We start from the raw sequence: 20175 nt of genomic DNA, 5'->3' as shown, positions 1-20175 counted from the left end.
GCTGCGCTTCACGCTAGGAAACTGTTTATGCGCTCGTGCTGCTGAAGCTTCTGGAAGTTCGAGGAGTCCCGGGAAAAGAAAGACAAAAATACCGAGTCTCGGCGGTCGTACATCCACGGGCGCACGCGTCCGATTCAGAATAGTTTCAGAAAAAAGTAGAAGAGAAGCAGAAAAGCTCGGAGCATCTCGCTTGACTCCAGGTGAGGGTTCATGTTCACCGGCTGATGCTAACGCTAATCTGTTTGTTAGTTTTCTCCCATTCTGACGCCGTGATCTGAAACTCCCTCGGACGCTTTCCACAGCCGTTCTCCCGCCTCCCTCCAACCTTCTCGCATCCTCTCCTGTCCATCCAGAAACCTCCTCTCTGGTCTTCCACCCAGAATACATCTTTATCCCTCGGCTCCTTCCTGATCCTCTCCGTCCTCCTCGCTCCCGAACAAGAGCCTCCATATCTTCGCCTCCTGTCAAACCAGACTGGCTATTCTATTCCATATTACTATTTGAAATGTGGAATATTAGAATATCTCGGGTTCTCAGCGGCCGCCTGACGGAGGGTGACAGTTTCTCTTTTCTTTTCGGACGTGTCTGCACCCGGGGTGCAACATAAAACCCCCGTCTCATTCTCAACGTCTTCATTCTTTGCGGCGGCGGCGCCTGCTGCAGACAGATTTATTCAAACGCACAAACACACGGCGTGTGCCGTCCGCAACATTTTCCCCGATTAGGGGATTAAATACTAAACATTTTGTCTCCTGGAATTACATTCTTCCTCACGAATCCTTTTTTATTGAACGGCAGGAACTGAGTAAAAGAGCCTGGAACACAATCTCCCTGGCAAAACATGTCCCAGCCAGTTGCCCTGCTGACACAAAAACACACAAAAAAAATATATAAGCCGACACGCCCACGCCGCCGAAATAGCACTTTCCATGACATCTGTCGGGATTTTTCTATTTCGGTAGTGAAATCTAGAAAAATAATAAAAATGCACACTCCTGGCCTGCAGGGGAACCCTCCACACACACACACACACCTGTCAGTCACCGACGGGGTGGATTACATGACACATAAGAATTCACGAGGAGAAGAAGAAGGAGAAGAAGAAGAAGAAGGAGGAGGAGGAGGAGGAGGAGGAGGAGGAGGAGTGAAGGTGAGGCTCCGGGAAGTTGTTAAGAGACGTGAGGAAGACGAGTGCGACGCCACTCGTCGTTCGGTGCTTTCACACGTCGACGTCTTTTAGGATTTGTTAGCATGTATTTGCGATGTTGTTTCTCTGTCTCGGGCTGTCAGTCTCTATTATTAGACCTCAAACCCCCACCACACACACACACACACACACACACACACACAGGTTTCTCACTCCCATTGCTTCTGTTTCACACATCTATATACATGTGTAAGGTTTAGCCTCATTGGTATCATTCTCATACTTCCGGAGAAGGTATAGCTTGCACACACACACACACACACACCACTCACACACACACACCACGCACACACACACACCCACACTCGCTCCTCAGAGAGCACCGACAGCTATGTTATCTGCTCGGAGAAAAGATGAGGGAGCAGAGAGGTCTGCCCATTCCACGTGACAAGGCGGCTATACCATCACACACACACACACACACATAGACACACACACCTGCCCCTTTATCAAGCTGCTTCTGATCTGTACATGCTAGCTGAGACAGCAACTCTTGCCCCTCCCAGAAGCCCCGCTCTGCTCCGTGAAGGCCCGGGATGAGCGCGACGGTAGAAGATCAACTTCTGATGTTTGGAAGGCGGGAAAGAAATCAAAGCGTCCGGCGAAGCCGCATCTCCGCCCGCCATCGACGCCGGGTGACGTGGCGGGGACGGAAAAAATGGTTATCACAATAAAGTGCTGGATTAAGAAGCTTATTTTACAAGGTCTGGAGACGCTCTCTCTCCCGGCCCGAGACGGGGCGAGCGGGGGAAGCGGCGTCGGCGGCTGATATCTGCGCCGGCGAGATTAGCCCGGTAATTAACTGCAAAGCAATTATCGGGTGGCGGCACCAGAGACGTTTCTCAGGTGAGGTGTTTTTTTTTCTTTTTTTGTTTTTTTTTGCCGTGTTTAATAGGTGTTGAGTAGTTTGATCGGCTCCCCGACTCCGAGGCCGGCGGTCCTGCGGAGGGAGATCCGCCTCGGATAGCGGAGAAATTCAATTGATTAGAATGTTGCTTTTCCCTCCATCCACTCTTCATTAACCTCTATTGACACCTCGGCGAGAAGGTTTTACAGCCGCGTCAGGATTAACCAGGAAATTGGATGTTTGCAATAAACAACGTGGCGGGAGGAAGCAGATTTCCTGTGGGAACGCCGCAAACGCTCGCCCGTGGGAGATTAGAGGAAAGGATGCATTTGAAAAGTAAATATAGTCCTGCAACTCGATCTTGGATGGAGGCGGAGCTGCTCTGGAAAACTCCTTTTTCGACTTCGTTCGGTGGAACGTGTCGCACTGCTCGCTTTTAACAAACGAACACCAAAACTACAAGTTATTGACAATCAAGAATTCGTGAGGGATCAATCGTACGTCCGTGCGGCGCAGCGGTCAGAGCCTCCTCAAAACACAAACCTGCGGACGAGAAGGTCTCTATGGGGTTTCTACTCGTGGCTCTGTGATTGATCCAGAGTGAAAACACCCAAAGACAGAATTGATCATTTCCCCCAAGCGTCACACATTGACGCATAAGAACCCCTTTCTGGTTATTTTTCGCCAAACCATGAAGCGTCACGTCTGCATCAACATGAGAACCCACATGTAAACCTGACCCGGGTAAAAGCAGAGCTTGTATTTTCCATGTCTTTCCGTTGGACTTGAGAAATCACGCAGCGCGAAAAAAGGGACGCTTCTCCATGTTCATGGAAAACGACGGTTCCTGCTGCAAATAAAGGCACGCTCGGGCTTGAAGACGTATCGGCGGAAGGGGAAATGAATGACAATGTGAACGAGTACGATTCAAACGCAATTTTTCAGTGTTTTGTACTTTCATGCATCCATCACACAAACCCATAACAAGTCACGATCGTCCCTTTCTCATCTCAAAGATTTATCCCCTTCAGGCTGAACGGCGGCTCTGAGTGACGTCAGACGCCGGCGTTTGAGAGTCGAAGAGCAAATCCTGCGAATAACAACATTTACGGGTCCGATCGGCCTCTGATTGGCCGGCCTCCCGCTCGCCGCGTCTCCCGGAGAGGTTCCTACCTGACTCGTCCTCCGACTTGTTGTCGTTGTCGGAGTCGGTGAGGGTGAGGGCCGAGTTCTCGTGACTGGACACTCCTGAGCTTCGGCGGGACTTAGCCCTCCCCGGTCCGGCCCACAACTGAATGGCGCGCTCCGGCGACAGCGTGCCCTCCGGGTCCGAGTCGGCGTCCGATCCGCCGCTGAGGGAGTATCCCCGCTGGAGGAGGCTCAGGTCGGGGCAGTAGGGGACGGCGGCGGGATGCGGAGGGGGAGTCGGCTCGCAGACTCCCAGCTCAGCCAGGGTAAAATTGCCCCCTGTGGTGCAGACAGCGCAGTTACAAAGCTACACGGTGGGATTAAGGAGAGTTCTGAAGAGTAAAAGCAATAAACACACACACACACACACACACACACACACACACACGTCTATCTATCAAACAAACAAACCCCCAATCACACGCTGAGAAGCAGTCTAATTATGAAACTATGGAGGAGGATGCAGAAAATTGGGCTTTGTGGAGGCACGCAGGAGCCGGAGCCACGACACAGCGTGAATCAAGGCACAAACCAAAAAAAAAAACTAGCTGGAAGGGAAACACGGGCCCGTTAGGGCCGCCGCGGAAAAACCTCCTTCAAGCCTCCTTCACTTTTCCTCATTTGCATTCATGAGGTGCCGGCGGCAGATCAAAGATCTGCTCACTGGAGGCCCCTCAGACTGGAGCGGAGCTGCTGCGCCGTCTTCTGGGTTTGATCATCAGCTCCATGCGGCGGCGGCGGCGGCGGCGGCGGCGGCGGCGGCGGCGGTGGCGGCGTCACGGGCCAGACCGCTGATAAACCGCAGTCTGCCGCGGCGCCATCCGCGTTGGCCGCCGCCCCGCCCAGACGCCCCCTTAAGACAAACCGACTCGTCACGTCCAAAATAAATATATAAAATTATCCAAATTAAAGCACATCAAAGGAGATCAATAAACACTGCTGCAGCCCAATTAAATCCAAGCTGAGGAAAAAGCAATTAAGGAAAAAGGCATGCTCAACCAATTTATTCTCTATACTAATTAAAGGAGTACTGTGGATGCAATCGCTCACCATCAGCTGTTGGGGTAAAGGGATCAGGGGGGGCAGTTGTGATTCACTTCATTAGCGGTGTGTGAGGGAGGGCGGCGCAGGGAGCTAATGGAGAGAGCTAGTCATGTGGCAGCATACCGTAGGCATCAATGCAGCTGCGCGGCTCGGGGTCGGCCGCGACTCGCAATCAGAAAAGGGAGGAACGAAACGGACGAAGAGTCTACGTGGCGTGGAACTCGGGGAACGCCGGGGAAAACAGATGGACGGAAGAGGGAAGGGAGGACGGGTGACTCCACAGCTAGAGAGCGCTACCGTGCTACGGCGCTACGGCTTAGCGGGGCAACGTTACCGGCCGTCGTCCTCCGGGTCTCCTTGACTTTTCCTCCCACTTTTCAGAAAAGGCGACAAAAAGGAAGTGTCTTTTACGACATGGAAACGCTAGCGTGTTAGTCGTCTGACTCTACGAGCTCACGGTCTAACCGCCATACCTGAGATGAAGTATCGGAGCAGGACGGGCGAGAACTCCAGCAGGCCTGAGAGAGCAGAGCACATTCTTTAGCATCCTTCTGCAAATCGGTTGGAGCTAGCGCTAACGTCCGAGCGGGCACAAACACCCGCTGTTGCAAATAGACGCGCTACGATGTATGTATGAGCTGAGAGCGCCGGCGGCCTCCAGGGGGCGCCACCGAAATCTGGAAGAAAATTTGCTTTCAATATAATAATATTAAAACTCATTATTACAGCTGACTAAATGCAGCTAACATTGATTCAAATGTACACGGAGAAAACGTCTACAAATAATACCATGATTCATATTTATTCACTAATTTCCAGTATTTTGTTTTGTGGTTTTCGTGATTTTTTTTTTTTTTATTTACTTGCAATTTGTTAAGCATGTAAACAAACACGGGACAAGTTATCTTATCAGTTAAAGCAAACGGTAAAAAAAAAAAAATCTCTCTTCTTTTTAAGCGTACGATCAAGATTCTTTTTTGTCATATGCAATGAAATTCTTATTTTGCTGTGAAGCCAGATAGGAAGAATAAAAACAACAACACAACAAACACCGCGTGGCGTCGCCGGGTCCTGCCGGCTCTACATTCCAGCTAATCTACAATTGCATCTTCCGGGCCGCACAATTAACATCCCCGTTACCGGTGATTCCACGCCAAACGTCGGCAGCAGACGCGGTCCGGTGCCGCGGCGATCTCCAGAAAGACGGATGTGTGCGAGGGTCCGGAGCCGACACCAGAATCCATCTCAGTTAGGCCGTAAATAGAAAACCAATGGCGTGTTTGTTACATGATATCATAACAGATGCGGGGGGCGAGCGCGGCGGCGCTCTAATGAGATCGATGCTTTTCCGCTCGCGCCCCACGTCGCCTCTGGCGCTCCCGCGCTCATGATGCGGATTATTTTGAGCCTTATTTGGCAGGTGCCTCGGGCCGAGCGCATCTGGGCCTCCTTCACACCTTCATCCGAGAGCCGGCTCTGCCAGAAAGGTGTTGTTCGCCTTTGCATAGACCGCAGATTTAGACTCGGCTTCAGGGCGCAAACGCCGTTATCCGTCCGGGATGCGCCGCCGGATTGGCCGTCGCTAATGGACGTTAAAGGAGCGGGAAATGAAAGAGTGAAGAAGAAGCTAAAAAAGCCCCGGCGATGAGGTTTAACAAAACGTAAGATGAGAATGGCGTTTATCAGAGACGATGGGTTTCATACAAACACGGTAAAGGCGGAGCGTTGAACGCGGGGAAACAAAACCTTCGTTCATTCATGTCTCCATATACAGCTGTGAAGGAGAGCGTGAACTGGTGTTCGTCCATATCGCACATGTGGATGACAGGGTGAATGTACCTCCTCATACGACAATGAAAGAGCGAACGGTTGTATCTCTATAAATGTAAACATGTACTTGAGAGTGAATGGCTGAATGTTTGTATCACTGAGAGTGAATATAGTGACAGAGTGAAGGTCTGCGTCCATCTATACGACGTGTAAATGACAGGACGAATGGTTGCATGTCTCCATATCTGGCCCAGTGATGGACAAGTGTCTGGTCTGGTGAACCCGGTCTCTGATCTCAGCCCTCCTGCAGCCTCAGCGGCGAAGATAACGCATAAATGAATGAATGAATGAATTGATCATATCGGTGTGTCCTTGCTGATGGGCTAAACTGGCCTCTATGCAAAGTGCGGTGATTGAATAATAAGATGGTGAATAAAAAACATTTTAGTGACTGTTTTTGCCTGCTAGCTAAAAGACACACACACACACACACACACACACACAGAGTGGACAGAGAGGTGATGCAAATGTAACTCAGCGCCGATACATTCATTATCAAATATTCAAATATCATTTCAGCTTTCAAATGAGGGCCCGGCCGGCCGCCGAATTAATAACCACCACCTCCTCTGCCGCGCGTGAGAATATATGAATTCACTAATGATTTATTTACAGCATTGTGCGACACGCAGTAATGGCTTCTTTTATTCCGGCTTCATCGTCACCCGAGCCCGACGAAGGTCGAGTATTTTCTGAACGGCAGGAAAAGCGGAGCCCGACGCAGAACTCGAAAACGCTCGCGGCAGCAAACCGGGTTGTCGTGCCGGAGCGGGAGAAAACCAGTGGTTGGCAGAGAACTATTATGAATGGACAAATGAATATTCTGGAACTCGGAGGTGGGAAAGCGGGCGAGCGATGTATCCGTCCGGAGTCCTGCGTCCGAGGCCGCCGCGCCACGCGTTGACCCGACGGGCGAGCGATCGGCGCCGCCGGCCGGAGCGCCGGGTGACAGGGAGGGTTTTTCCTGCAGCCTGATTCTCAACTCGACTCGGGGAGCCTGTTCTCGGCGGTAAACGCCGATAAGCTGGCGGGATTTAGCCCGAGCTGGTAGCGGGTTAAGGAGGGAGTCCTGCTGCGACTCACTCCTGATGCTTGAAAGAAAAGATCCGTTCAGCGGTTGCAGAATTAAACAAGAAGGCCGGAGCATAACTAGTTCTAACCCGCACGGCTGAAAACCTCAGATGGCGGCTGAGAAGATTTTTACAAATGGCCGCCGGTGGTCGTCAAACCGCTGAATTCGAGTGGAGGAGAACTTTTATCGGCTGTTGCTTTCAAAGAAATATTTGGCTCTCAGCTGAGCTGCCGGGGGTGCTTTGTCCAGGAAACCGTGACCGAGAAACCGTCCCTGCAATGAACCCAAAACATCACATTAAACAAGAAAATCCGGTCCTGCTGTCGGAGCTAACAAACTGCTGCGTAATCTGGGCGAAGCTTTCTCAGCGGGAGGAAATATAAACTGTGCAGGCTCAAAAAATAGAGGAAAAAGAATTGCACATATACGTGCGGCGCCCGTCCGTCTTCCGCACGGAGGCGGCCGGCGGCCACCGAGCGGCGCCCTGGGAGCGGCGAGCGGCGAGCGGCGAGCCGTCTTGTTCGGCCGGATTTCAGTTTAAACACCTGACATGGAGCGAGAGGTGGCTCGCGGAGACGTGCAACCTCCTCGAGGCTCAGCATGGACGTTTAATCGCCGCTCCGGCCGTGAATTTGACGAGAATATATTTGTATTTATTTCAAGGAAAACCCAGAGGAACCCCACGCAGATACGGGGAGAACATGGACACCAAAAAGGGCCCCGTGTGGGAATCCAACCAGGGACCTTCTTGTTGCGAGGCGGGAGCGCTCGCCAAAGGCTTTTTGTCAAAGAAAATGTTATAATCATAGCATTTTATGGCTTTTAGATTATTTTTAAAAATCACTTCAGCCGTCTGCGGGCACTCAGAGCTCATGTCCAATCACAATAATCCCTGATGCGATGCTAATTCACACCTTGGACTTTGCAGAGAAAAAAAGCTTCACGGGGGAAAAAAAAAAAGTCCGGATCTCGTCGGAACAGCGTAACAGTTGGAGTGGGAACGGCTTTCTGCAACCATCCATTAAACCAAATGTACTACCCTTGATGGAATTTATTACGGATGTGTGTGGGAGCAAATCTGCGGCGTGTGTGTGTGTGTGTGTTTTTATGAGTATGATTGTTTGTGAGGAGACAGCTTTGTGGGAAAGAGGGGCCTATCATTAAAAAATCATTTGTGCTTGTTAGCAGTTTGACAGACAAAGTATAGAGAGCAGCCGCTTTATGCTGGCTGACGTTCTTTCACCCCACTGTGTTATTCTGCAAGAAAGTAAAAGCGGGCCGAAAGGGTTCACTTCCTGTAATTATGCCGCTTATACCAGATCTAAAAGTTGTCAAGTGCCGGCGACCCCGTGACCGGCCATTCGGCGCGTCGCAGGGAAGGCCGGTTCCGATTTGTCCGGCTTTGCGCCGCCCTCCCTTCCGCCCTTCGACCTTGAGGCGAGACTGAAAAGGTGAGTTTGCTTCGCGGGACTGAAGAAAAACGGCTTTTGTAGCGAATTCCGAATTTGCAAAGTGTTGCCCAGCAGGCGGAAGGGAACAGACGACACAATCAAAAACAGGAAGGAAACAAGAACGACAACGACGATCAGTAAAACGGGAAAAAAAGGTCCAACGGGATGCATTCATAAGATCACGCCGGGTCGAAGGTGATGCCTTCAGCCAATTCTTCAGCCAATCATCTGCCTCCGTCGAAAGCCGTTCTCGTGTCTCCAAGAATCCCAGCCGGATGAAATATACAAAGTTTGTCAAGTGGAGGAGCCGAGGGCTCGCTGGTCAACCAGGTGGAGATGCTTCAAGTCAAACATCAAAATGCTCCTCGCTCAGATGCATCCATCCATCCATCCATCCATCCATCCATCCATCCATCCATCCATCCATCCATCCATCCATCCATCCATCCATCCATCCATCCATCCATCCATCCATCCATCCATCCGTCCATCCATCCATCCATCCTGAAGGCCTCTGAGGAGCTCTGTGAGGAACCCACGGCTCGGAGGAGGAAGCTTGAGGAAGATGGGCGAGGCTACATTCATGGTTTGTTTGACACGCAGGTTTTGGATTGGTTTATATTTTGTAAAGTCTTCACATACACACACACACACACACACACACACACACACACACACACCGCCCGGCTCCTCTGACATAAACGCAGCGTGGAGAAGCAGAGCAGACACTTGGACCACATGGCTCTGCAGCAGCCTCCCCCAGACATGCAATTAAAACAATTGCAATTTTTTGTAATTGACTTTATTGGACTTTGGTGGGTTTCTTTTTCTTTGAGTTCTCTGGAATCATAAATATTTCCAAATAATAAACCAAAATAACATGGTCATAAATGCAACCAACTACAGTACGAGACATGTGCATATTTAGTCATCAGTCAATAATTACGATGTTCTATATTACACAGACCCACCTAACACACACACACACACACACACACACGCACACACATACCCACACACACACACACACATCTTCATCTAAGGCAGACTATTCATCCTCTGTCAGACAGTTGTCTATAACTGCCCATGTTTATGCAAATGTCTCCCTCCAAAGTGCTGCCTCCTCGCCACCAGTGTTCGAATAGTAATGAAATTAGACAAAAAAAGAAAAAAAAGAAAAGAAAATTATGCAAAACGGGCTGCGGATCTGCGGATCCCACCAGGAGACAATTGCAAGGGACCGGTGTAGAAAATTCATGAATGCATGTCTTCAGAAGGATGTGGTCATTGAATTTACTTCAATGGAAAACAACCATTTCCTGTGTATATATGTGTGTGTGTGTGTGTGTGTGTGTGTGTGTGTGTGTGTGCAAGGACACGGGCGCCTGCGCTTCCTCTCGCAGAAGTTGTGCGAGTTCTTCAAGGTGGAAGCGCCAGATCCCGGTTCTCCGGGTGGGGGGGAAGACGGGCCGCTCAATAACACCCCGACGCCATATTTGGGTTGATGAAAGCAGCCAGTCACACACACAGACACACACAGACACACACAGTCACACACAGACACACACAGACACACACAGACACACACAGAAAGGAGAGGAAGTTGACTTTGCTCTAATCGTCTCCGGCTCCGGCTTCTCTCGATGTGAGGAAGTCATATCTGCCTCTCGTGCACACATTAATACACACACATAGACAGCCATGGATACACGCACGAACGCACACACACACACACACACACACACACACACACATACATAGACAGCCACGGATACATGCACGAATGCACACACACAAACACACACACACACGGGCATGATGGCGCAGCAGAGGCAAGCAATAAAGGTTTTGCACAAATCAGGGTTGTCATGGCGACGAGGTAAGTGGTGTTTAAATTGAAGTGGATGTCTACAGGCACATGAGAGAAGTTTCCAATGAGCAGGACTTGCACGGGAAATGGCCGGGTAAAGTGAAGAAGCCCTCTCACACACACACACACACACACACACACACTTGTACTTTTGTATTCCTCATCCATACAGTTAACACTCAGTGCTGCAGCTCTCCGGTTACGGCCGTTGCTAATTAGCTTTGCCGTCGTTCCCCGTCGTCTGCGGAGCGGTTATCGGGCGTCACGCTGTGGCCCCTTTCACATTCCTACCTGCCGCACACCTGCGAACCGTGTAAGCCGAAATAATTGGCTATTTTGTGACGGAGTTTGGTGTCGGCGGCGACCCCGGCGGAATCATTACGGTTATGCTAGGTCGTGCATCACCATTTGCAAACACCTCTCTCTCTGGGTTCCCTATCAGGACGTGAGCCGTCACGTGTCCTTCACCGTCTCAATCAGCTCCACTTCCTGTTTCACCTCTCCAAATCGTGTAGCCCGAGCCGTCCACGCCGTCCACGCCGTGCACGTCCTTCCTCGGCTCCCGGCGGTCTCGATCCACCTGAAGCCCGTGAGGCAACGTTCGCGCCGTTGCCTTGAAACTGTCCGTCATTTTCTTGAAGAACATAATGAAGCGTTTTTTTCGCGTCCGTCCTTAAAGTCAGGGTTTGACATTGTCCAAAAAGTCAGATCTTCCTTTTGGAGGCGTCCTAAACTCGTCTTCAGTAAATGACTGCACGTCCTTGACGACATGCCGCTTTTGATGACAGCATCCCGGCCCCCCCGATGTTAATGCGGTCCTCTTTTAGTCACCGTTTACGACGCGCCGAGCTAATGGGGAATTTTCTGGACGGACCCCATCCCGGGCCCAAACTTCTGCTGGGTTCTAACAGCCATAATCTAGATGCGGCGGGGAGCCGTTCTAAGCAATCAACGTCGCACAAACCCGCTGCGTGCGACCCGCCCAGCGCAGAGCGGAGCACACACAAAGTTAGCAACTCGCTAGAGGCGGCAGCAGTTAGCGGCTAAAGAGTTGGATATTTCCCTCAGGATCAAAATAAAGCTCGCAAAGTGATTACTCAACTTGCAAAGTGAGCAGAAAAGAAGAACTCGGAATGAATGCAGATGCTTCCTGCTGTCCGCTGGATGAAACCGAGGCCCTGCAAATCTGACGGTGCGACTGTTTGCAAATGAAAGCTTCCTGCTCATTAAGCCAGGAGTCACGGGCGACTTCCTCGGAGGCTGGAGGACCTTATTGGATAAAATGTTTGCATCAGGTATAAAAACATCATTAAATGACTTTCATAAATGTGGAGAAAATCGATTTCATCGTTGGTGACGACGCATTCCGAGTCTTCAGGGGTCGCCATTGGCTGATCTGACCTTCTCCTGACCTCCAACTGACCTCCGACCTCAGCGTCCTTCTAGCCAGATCTTCTCCACCCCTCCTCTGTCCACGTCCACACCGCCTCAGTCTGACTTCATTTCCCTTCCCGATCCTCTCCATCCTCTTCAGACGACAATGTATTCTGAGTAATGACCTTCATCGCCTTCCCTCCGGCCTTTCCCATTCGAACCCCAGCAGATTGACGGAGAGGACAATGATGAAGGAGTCGCTCAAAGTGCCCATGAAAGTGAGGAGGATGATGGATGAAGAGGAGAGTTGGCCGAAATAGCTGGTGTCGGCGCAGCGGCTGCTCGGAGCAAAGGGCGACGCTTTCCGTCAGCGGCTCTCAGGTGAGCGATCGGACCTTTTTCCCGTCTGGATCGGAGCGCCGCAGGTCCAGGACCACGCCCACCCCCCAACATGGACCGTTCACACTCCTACAGGAGTCGCGTTCAAATGTCATATTGCTCAGCCACAGTATCGTTGCACTGCTCGTATCTACACTCGCCGGCCACTTTATTAGGTACACCTGTCCAACTGCTCGTTAACACTTAATTTCTAATCAGCCGATCACATGCCGGCAACTCAGTGCATTTAGGCATGTAGACGTGGTCAAGACGATCTCCTGCAGTTCAAAGCGAGCATCGGTCTGGGGAAGAAAGGTGATTGGAGTGACTTTGAACGTGGCATGGTTGTTGGTGCCAGAAGGGTTGGTCTGAGTATTCCAGAAACTGCTGATCTACTGGGATTTTCACGCACAACCATCTCTAGGGTTTACAGAGAATGGTCCGAAAAAAAGAAAAAATATCCAGTGAGCGGCAGTTCTGTGGGAGGAAATGCCTTGTTGATGCCAGAGGTCAGAGGAGAACGGCCAGACTGGTTCCAGCTGATAGAAAGGCAACAGTGACTCAAATAACCACCCGTTACAACCAAGGTAGGCAGAAGAGCATCTCTGAACGCACAGGACGTCCAACTTTGAGGCAGATGGGCTACGGCAGCAGAAGACCACGCCGGGTGCCACTCCTTTCAGCTAAGAACAGGAAACTGAGGCTACAATTTGCACGAGCTCATCGAAATTGGACAATAGAAGATTGGAAAAACGTCGCCCGGTCTGATGGGTCTCGATTTCTGCCGCGTCATTCGGACGGTCGGGTCAGAATTTGGCGTCGACAACATGAAAGCACGGATCCGTCCTGCCTTGTATCAACGGTTCAGGCTGGTGGTGGAGGTGTAACGGTGCGGGGAATATTTTCTTGGCACTCTTTGGGCCCCTTGGTACCAATTGAGCATCGTTGCAACGCCACAGCCTACCTGAGTATTGTTGCTGACCACGTCCATCCCTTTATGACCACAATGTACCCAACTTCTGATGGCTACTTTCAGCAGGATAATGCGCCGTGTCATAAAGCTGGAATCATCTCAGACCGGTTTCTTGAACATGACAATGAGATCACTGGACTCAAACGGCCTCCGCAGTCACCAGATCTCAATCCAATAGAGCATCTTTGGGATGTGGTGGAACGGGAGATTGGCATCATGGATGTGCAGCCGACAAATCTGCGCCAACTGTGTGATGCCATCATGTCAATATGGACCAAACTCTGTGAGGAATGCTTCCAGCACCTTGTTGAATCTATGCCACCAAGAATCAAGGAAGCTCTGAAGGCAAAAGGGGGTCCAACCCGTTACTAGCATGGTGTACCTAATAAAGTGGCTGGTGAGTGTATAATCATATTTATCATAATGTTTACACTCTTCCTATCGGCGAGCAAAGTAGGAATTTCAGTGTGATGGGAAACAGGTTTCTACCCCGCGCGTGTGACAACACACGCTTTGAATCTGGAATCTTCCTCCATGCAGTAAATCACACAAACAAGTTGATCACGTTTGATGTGAGCAGGTTGTTTACATCCCGGCAGAAGAAGATCCGGCGCCTCCCGCCTCCGAGGGCGTTTCTCGCCGCGTCCTCCAGCTCCTCCGAGGCGTTCAGGCACCTCGCGATAGAGCGCCGCCGTCACGCCGTTTGGTTTCGGCCTCTCTTTCTAACCTCCTCCCCCTGAGCGGGAGGCGTGGAGAACGTGGAAGAGGCCGCTTAGGAAGTTCACAGGCTTTCGCCCGTTCCATCTGTGCGACACAGAGAATGCATTGCCGCGGTAAAACGATGGCGAGTTCGCTTGTGGTGGAAGGAGAAGTTCACGTCACCTTCTGCACCGTCGTCTTCTCGCCGCAGTGAATCAACCTCCTTCATACAACCCTCTTGAACACCTGCTCACGCCGTGTCTTCTTTCGCCGCATCCAGAAATCTTCTGGTCTTCCTCTGGATCTCCTGCCTGGCACTTCCAACCCCGGCATCCTTCTACCAATATATTCACCGTCCCTCCTCTGGAGATGACCAAACCATCTCCAGAACATCCTGTACCTGTCCATCCTGGTCCCTCCCAAAGAGAAGCTCCACATCTTCCCCTCTGCCTTGTCTTGTCTGTCTCCAAACCAGACAGCGTGGCTGGTCTCACCACCGTCTCCACCACCTTTCCTTTCAGTTGGTCTGAGAGTCGGCATCTGCGTTCCCCTCGGGTTCCTCTCCTCCACACGGACGTATCCCATCTGGCTGCGTCTGACCTTCATTCCTCTCCAGACCTTCCTCCACCGGCTCCTCTACTGTTCCCCATTTCAACGTTGCTGCCCAAACAGGTGCGTCATCGTCGAATATTTCTAGCACCTCCAACGTGGAGTCTCGCACCTCCAGATGACAAGACCTTATGTAACCACGTCCCGGACGACGGGATGACACCAGGAGCGAGGCGGTGGCCTCCAGGGCACAGAATGTACCGCTTTCCACGACGCTGGAATTCCACATTTACGCCTCCTCTTTGGGAAATGCCGAAGAGCGAATCCTGCACGTACCTCTGCAACAGGCGCCGAATCACAAACTCATTCAAGAATCATCGATTTGGAGAGCGAGCGATACTACGAGGTCTGAATATGTTCTCTGGGAGACAGATGGAATGGAAACCCAACTCCATAAATGAATAAACACAGGTGCTATTAGCGGTTGATCGAAATTACCGCACGCACAGCGGTGTTTAACATCTATGGCACGACTTTCTATAGCTTTCACATGTTCATTCAGCAATTAGCGGGCAATTATAACGCATACTGTAAGTGTTTGATGAGCAAATATTTGAACGGTAAATTGCATGTTATTAACTATCAAGGAAAAACATGGAGGGGGAGTTCGCTTTATGCGAATGGCGGCGAGCCACGGCGAGCCCCGCCTCTCGTCCAATGACAGCCGGGACGGGCTCCGGCCCTCGCCCGCGACCCTGACCGCAGGATAGGCGGGGTAGACGACCAATGGATGAATATTTATTTTTCCCCGCTCTCCGTGATTGCGTCGACCTTCGCATTGGGCGGGATGTGATCAGGAATGGCAGATGACTGACAGGTCCGCCGCGCCACACAAGGGCAAATCACAGGTACTCGCCTCTGACAGATAACCAGCACATTAACTAATTGGATGACTGCAACTAATTGCGGCATTACAATGATGATGTACTATGAATGTATGCGATGCAGTTGCTGAAATTATTTGTCTGTTTACTGTCATTTCCAGACTTTTAGCAGCTACTTCCCCCCCATCCACGCTTTGAACACTGCGGCTTAAACAACGATGTGGCTAATTTATGGATTTTTTTGGGCTACCAGCTTCACGCCGGCACAATATTTAGCGTCGTCACATCGGAACGATGGAATGACCGAGGAATTTTGAGGCGGCTGCCAAGTCCAAGAGAGTAGGACAAGGCGGGGATGGAAAATGGATGGATGGATGGACTTTTCCTTGTCTTATTTATTAGTCAACATTTTCATCAGAGGTGTTACAGCCACTGTTCAGAAAAAAAAAAAAAACAACATTTCCAGCACGTATTTGTGGATGTTACCGGTATGGATTTAATTAAAAGTGTAAATATTCTGTGTAAATAGCTCATGTTACAACGTGGACACCTGCGACTTATAGACATATTCGACTTATATACGGACACAGATTTTTTTACGTTTTAGCCGATGCGGCTTATATTCAGGCGCGCACAATAATTCAGAAATCACGGTAGTCATTTTTGTCTGAAAACCCCACCAGGTAGTTGCAGCTGGAATAAAATTTGCTTCTAGTGAGTTTTTCTATTGAATCCATTGCATCATTTGGCTGCACAGGATTTACACGTGCATGGTCGTCAAGTAAAAAAGCAAAACATTAGTCATTGTCTTTTTAGTGATGAAAGCAAGGACATAAATAGCGTCTTAAAAATGTGGATAAGAATAGGGACACATACACACACACACACACACACACACACACACACACACACACAGTCAAATTCTGTGGCTGGGGAACATGTTTAATTACAGCCTTGGAGGCAAGTGACTCAGCTGAGGAGAAGGGGAAAAACACACACTTGATAACAGTGACATTTACAATCTGCCTCATTTATCAAAAGCTGCCAAAGCAGAGTCAAAGAGGGTCATTACGTAGTAAACATAGATTAACTCAGCTCTCACAAAACCCACACAGCAGTGTCTAATAAATGAATTTTTATTTTAAGAAAATTGCAGATGTCAGCATGCACACCCCCAGACTCTGTCAATTAACCAGCTTATTTGTACCTAGGGGTGTGTGTGTGTGTGTGTGTGTGTGTGTGTCTGTGGGGGGTTGCAGGAGCGTGCACGAGTGTGTTTGTGCATGTATGTCAATAAGAGGCAGCTTGGACATGCGTTGTTTGCATGCTTGGAAACGTGTGCGCACACCTGTGCCGACCCCAGTGCTAAAAGCTAGCACTTAAACCTTCCAATCAGACTGAGCTGGACAGGCTAGGGGGCGGAGCTTAATCCAGGCAGGCCGCATAATCTTATAAACCGAGTCCTAATTGACCTTTACTCACTTCCAGTTGTTCCCAGAAACACCATTAATCACTCCTTCTCATTCACAAACCCAATGCAGAGGAGCTGTGGTATCACACCTGAATAGAAGCCGCACCGGCTAAAAATCACGTAATAAATCTATGTGTACATATATAGGCCGCGCTTGTATATAAGCCACAGGTGTCCACAATTTAACATGAGATATTTACACACAAACATTTTTTTAAACTTACGTACTTACTGGAAATGCCTTTTTCCAAACGGCGGCTGTAACACGACCGATGACAAAGATGAAAAATATGTAAGACGAGGAAAAGTCCATCCATCCACTTTCTACCCCCGTTTTGTCGTAAAACCGTTAAAGTCGTCGTCTTCGCTGTCGGAATGGAACGTCCTCAAAATATCACGGTCATTTCATCAGTCTGATGTGACCAGGCGAAATATTTTGGCGGCGTGAAGCTCGTTAGGCCAAAAACAACATAAATTAGCCGCATCGATATTCAAGGCGCACTGAAGAGGAGTGGCTTATCATCCAAAAATGAAGGTGTTTACTGAGTCCTGGACCAAACACTGCTTTAAATAAGTCCTTGCAGATATAAGTCAGAAGTTCCGGTATAGGAAAGGACAAACATGAACATGGGGTTAGCATGCACTGCAAACATGTACATGGGGTTAGCATGCACTGCAAACATGTACATGGGGTTAGCATGCACTGTAAACATGAACATGGAGTTAGCATGCACTGCAAACATGTACATGGGGTTAGCATGCACTGCAAACATGAACATGGGGTTAGCATGCACTGTAAACATGAACATGGGGTTAGCATGCACTGTACAGTACAGCTGACCCCGGGACATTTTACTGGCTCTTCTGGGTGGCTCTGCAGTCTGGCTCAGAATGCCGAGGAAAAGACAAGAGACCTCGCAGGAAGAAGGGATGGTTTGTACCTCGCCGTCATTAATATTTAACGGCATGAGGCTGCACGTCCTCCCCGGGACGCTCAGCGGTCCGGGTCGACTGCGATGAAAGCCCAGGAAGGATTCGGCATGGCAGCGCACAAAGGCAGATGTTTGTCCGGCGCGTCCAATTCTCGGCGCAGGAGAGCCAATTTCATCATTTTCATAGAGTGGAGATGCCGAGGAGCGAAAATAGAAACACGGACAGGGAGGTCGGCGTTTTCCCCTAAATCAGTCCACTTTGTAACTCTGCAGCATCCCAGAAGCCAAAGGCCTGCCCTCCACGTCCTCCCTGCTGTGTGCTCGGCTCAACGCCCACTTGTGACAGTGCCCGTAACTCTGGACAATACTCAGAATTAGGGATTCGGACGGCGGTAAATGCGGTCATGGCATCCGTGCGGTCTTTGTCCGTGTCGCATCTCCAAAGTGAAGCACAAACATTCCCTCAAAACAGCATGTGAGGGTGAGCGCCGGCATAAACGGAGCTAAGATAGCCAGCAAAGCCTGCGTGAAATCAAACACAAAGGCAAACACTGCTCTGCTAATGTATATAGCAAGCCACGCCGCCACCGACGTGTGATGTAACTAAAAAGGCAACAATATACAAACAGCAAGGGCGACAGACACCGTGAAACCCAAAGGACAAAAGCAGAAGCGTGGGATGTGACGGAAAACATCATAAAAAAAACAGATGGAAAGATAAAAGAGCGGAGAAAGAGTGGGGCCAAAGGAGGAGGGATCTAAGTTGTAAATCTGCCTTGATGGAGGGCTTTCTTTATGTTCCCGAGCCACGGTCACCCAGGGGTAGAAAAGATGGGAGGCTCCGTTGGATCCATTTTAAAAGGAAAACGTGAGACGAAAAGGGGCAGGGCTTGCTTTCCACATTAGCCTACAAAGGTTCTGCACCTGTAGGTGGTTGTTAGAGAAGAGAAGAGCGGCGTCGAGGCTGCAGATAAACGGTGTGGGTCAAGCAGGGAATGCATGTTCAGCCCAGGGAGCAAACCGGTTACGCCTAAAATGGCGTACGGACATTTTGGAGGGGCAACTGAGGACCTCTGGTCACTCAGGGGGTTCATCGAGGACTTGTCCAGAGAGGGATCGGTTAAAGGTCTCCAGACGCCGTCCCGTCACGGACCGACCACAAGCGGGGATGGGCTCCGACCCCGATGGATGAATGAACCAATCGTTGGGTTGAACGTCTTCAAACATCACCCGCCATTTAAATGATGGGTTTAGCGGCGAGTGCATAAAACCCAGCTTTATGATGCATTTTTGCTCTCGATTGATATTTTGGGATGCTGGGTGAGAATATGAAGCTAATCCGTCGGAGGTTGTTTTGCTCCTGAATTATCGATTTCTTTATTACTGTGACAGAGTTTAGCAGCTCTTGAAGCGGCACTGGTTTTGCCGTAATGATTCTGGGAAGAATAATTACCAAGAAAATCAACTTTATGGGAAGAGTTCACAAACATCCTCCCCAGATGGCATTGCCATCTGAAACATTTAACACGATGCGATGTCAAATTCACATCTCTGTTGGCCTTTGTGGAAGTCTGCATCCTGGGATCATCCAACTAGTTGTGTCATCTGATATATGTGGCAGTTTGTGGTGCATATTTAGCACAATCTATGTCCCCGAGGAAAGTGTGCAAGCGCATACATGCAAACTCCGGGGAGCTCACAGAGTTTAATGACCGAAAGGGCAAAGGGAAGCGCGGCGCTACAAAATATGAATACGGGGCTGCAGGAGGACGAGCGCAGGAGGTCGGGTGTCCACTAGATGACCCGCTTTCCCGAGGGGTATGTCCGATATTCGGCTCAGGATAGCCGAAGCGACGAAACCAAAGAAATCCCACACGACGATATAGCGAGGGAGGCCATGCAAAGTAATATTGTTGCATTAACATGAAAACACAAACTGGATTCTGCACGACATATGGCTGCGGGTAAACAAACACTGATAATACAAGAAGCAGCTTGCCTCGCTTGAAATTTTGTTTTCGTTTTGTCTGGCCAAGGTCGCACCAGGAGGACATCTGCGGTACTCGTAGTGATTCAGCCCGCCTGCCTCTTTCCAACGCTATTTCTCTCTCCACAACAAAGAAGGCCACATTTGTGCCGAAGCACCGTGTGATCTTTAAATGCGAGCAAGGTCTATGTGTGAGTCACATACATTCAGGATTAATTACGAATGCTAAGCTCGGCAGATTGTACGTGTGGGCATCTGTGTGTGTGACTTAACACCTTTTGTCTTACGCATAACTAATGGCAACCCTACATACACACGTATTAGCATATTCTAAAACTGGAAATTGGTCGCGCTGCCACCGTTAAGCGATCCGATTCTACGAAAAGCTCGGCGAGAAAGCGGAGCGTCTGACCCGCGGG

At 50.0% G+C, this 20175-nt stretch overlaps 1 protein-coding gene across 2 annotated transcripts in view; it reads right to left on the bottom strand.

Annotated features, from left to right (window-relative positions):
- The window catches only part of tenm2a (teneurin transmembrane protein 2a), a 209008-nt gene that overhangs the window by 135811 nt on the left and 53022 nt on the right, over positions 1 to 20175 (bottom strand). For both annotated transcript variants that reach the window (XM_086178654.1, XM_086178655.1), the window contains exon 3: positions 3228 to 3521. In XM_086178654.1, coding sequence (XP_086034780.1) covers positions 3228 to 3521 — 294 coding nt within the window. The remainder of the gene's footprint in view (positions 1 to 3227; positions 3522 to 20175) is intronic.

The sequence above is a fragment of the Fistularia commersonii genome, chromosome 31, assembly GCF_037954325.1.
Source record: "Fistularia commersonii isolate RoL2024-O1a breed Wild chromosome 31, RoL_Fcom_v1.0, whole genome shotgun sequence".
NCBI lineage: Eukaryota > Metazoa > Chordata > Actinopteri > Syngnathiformes > Fistulariidae > Fistularia > Fistularia commersonii.
This window is presented reverse-complemented; position numbering and strand designations above follow the sequence as displayed.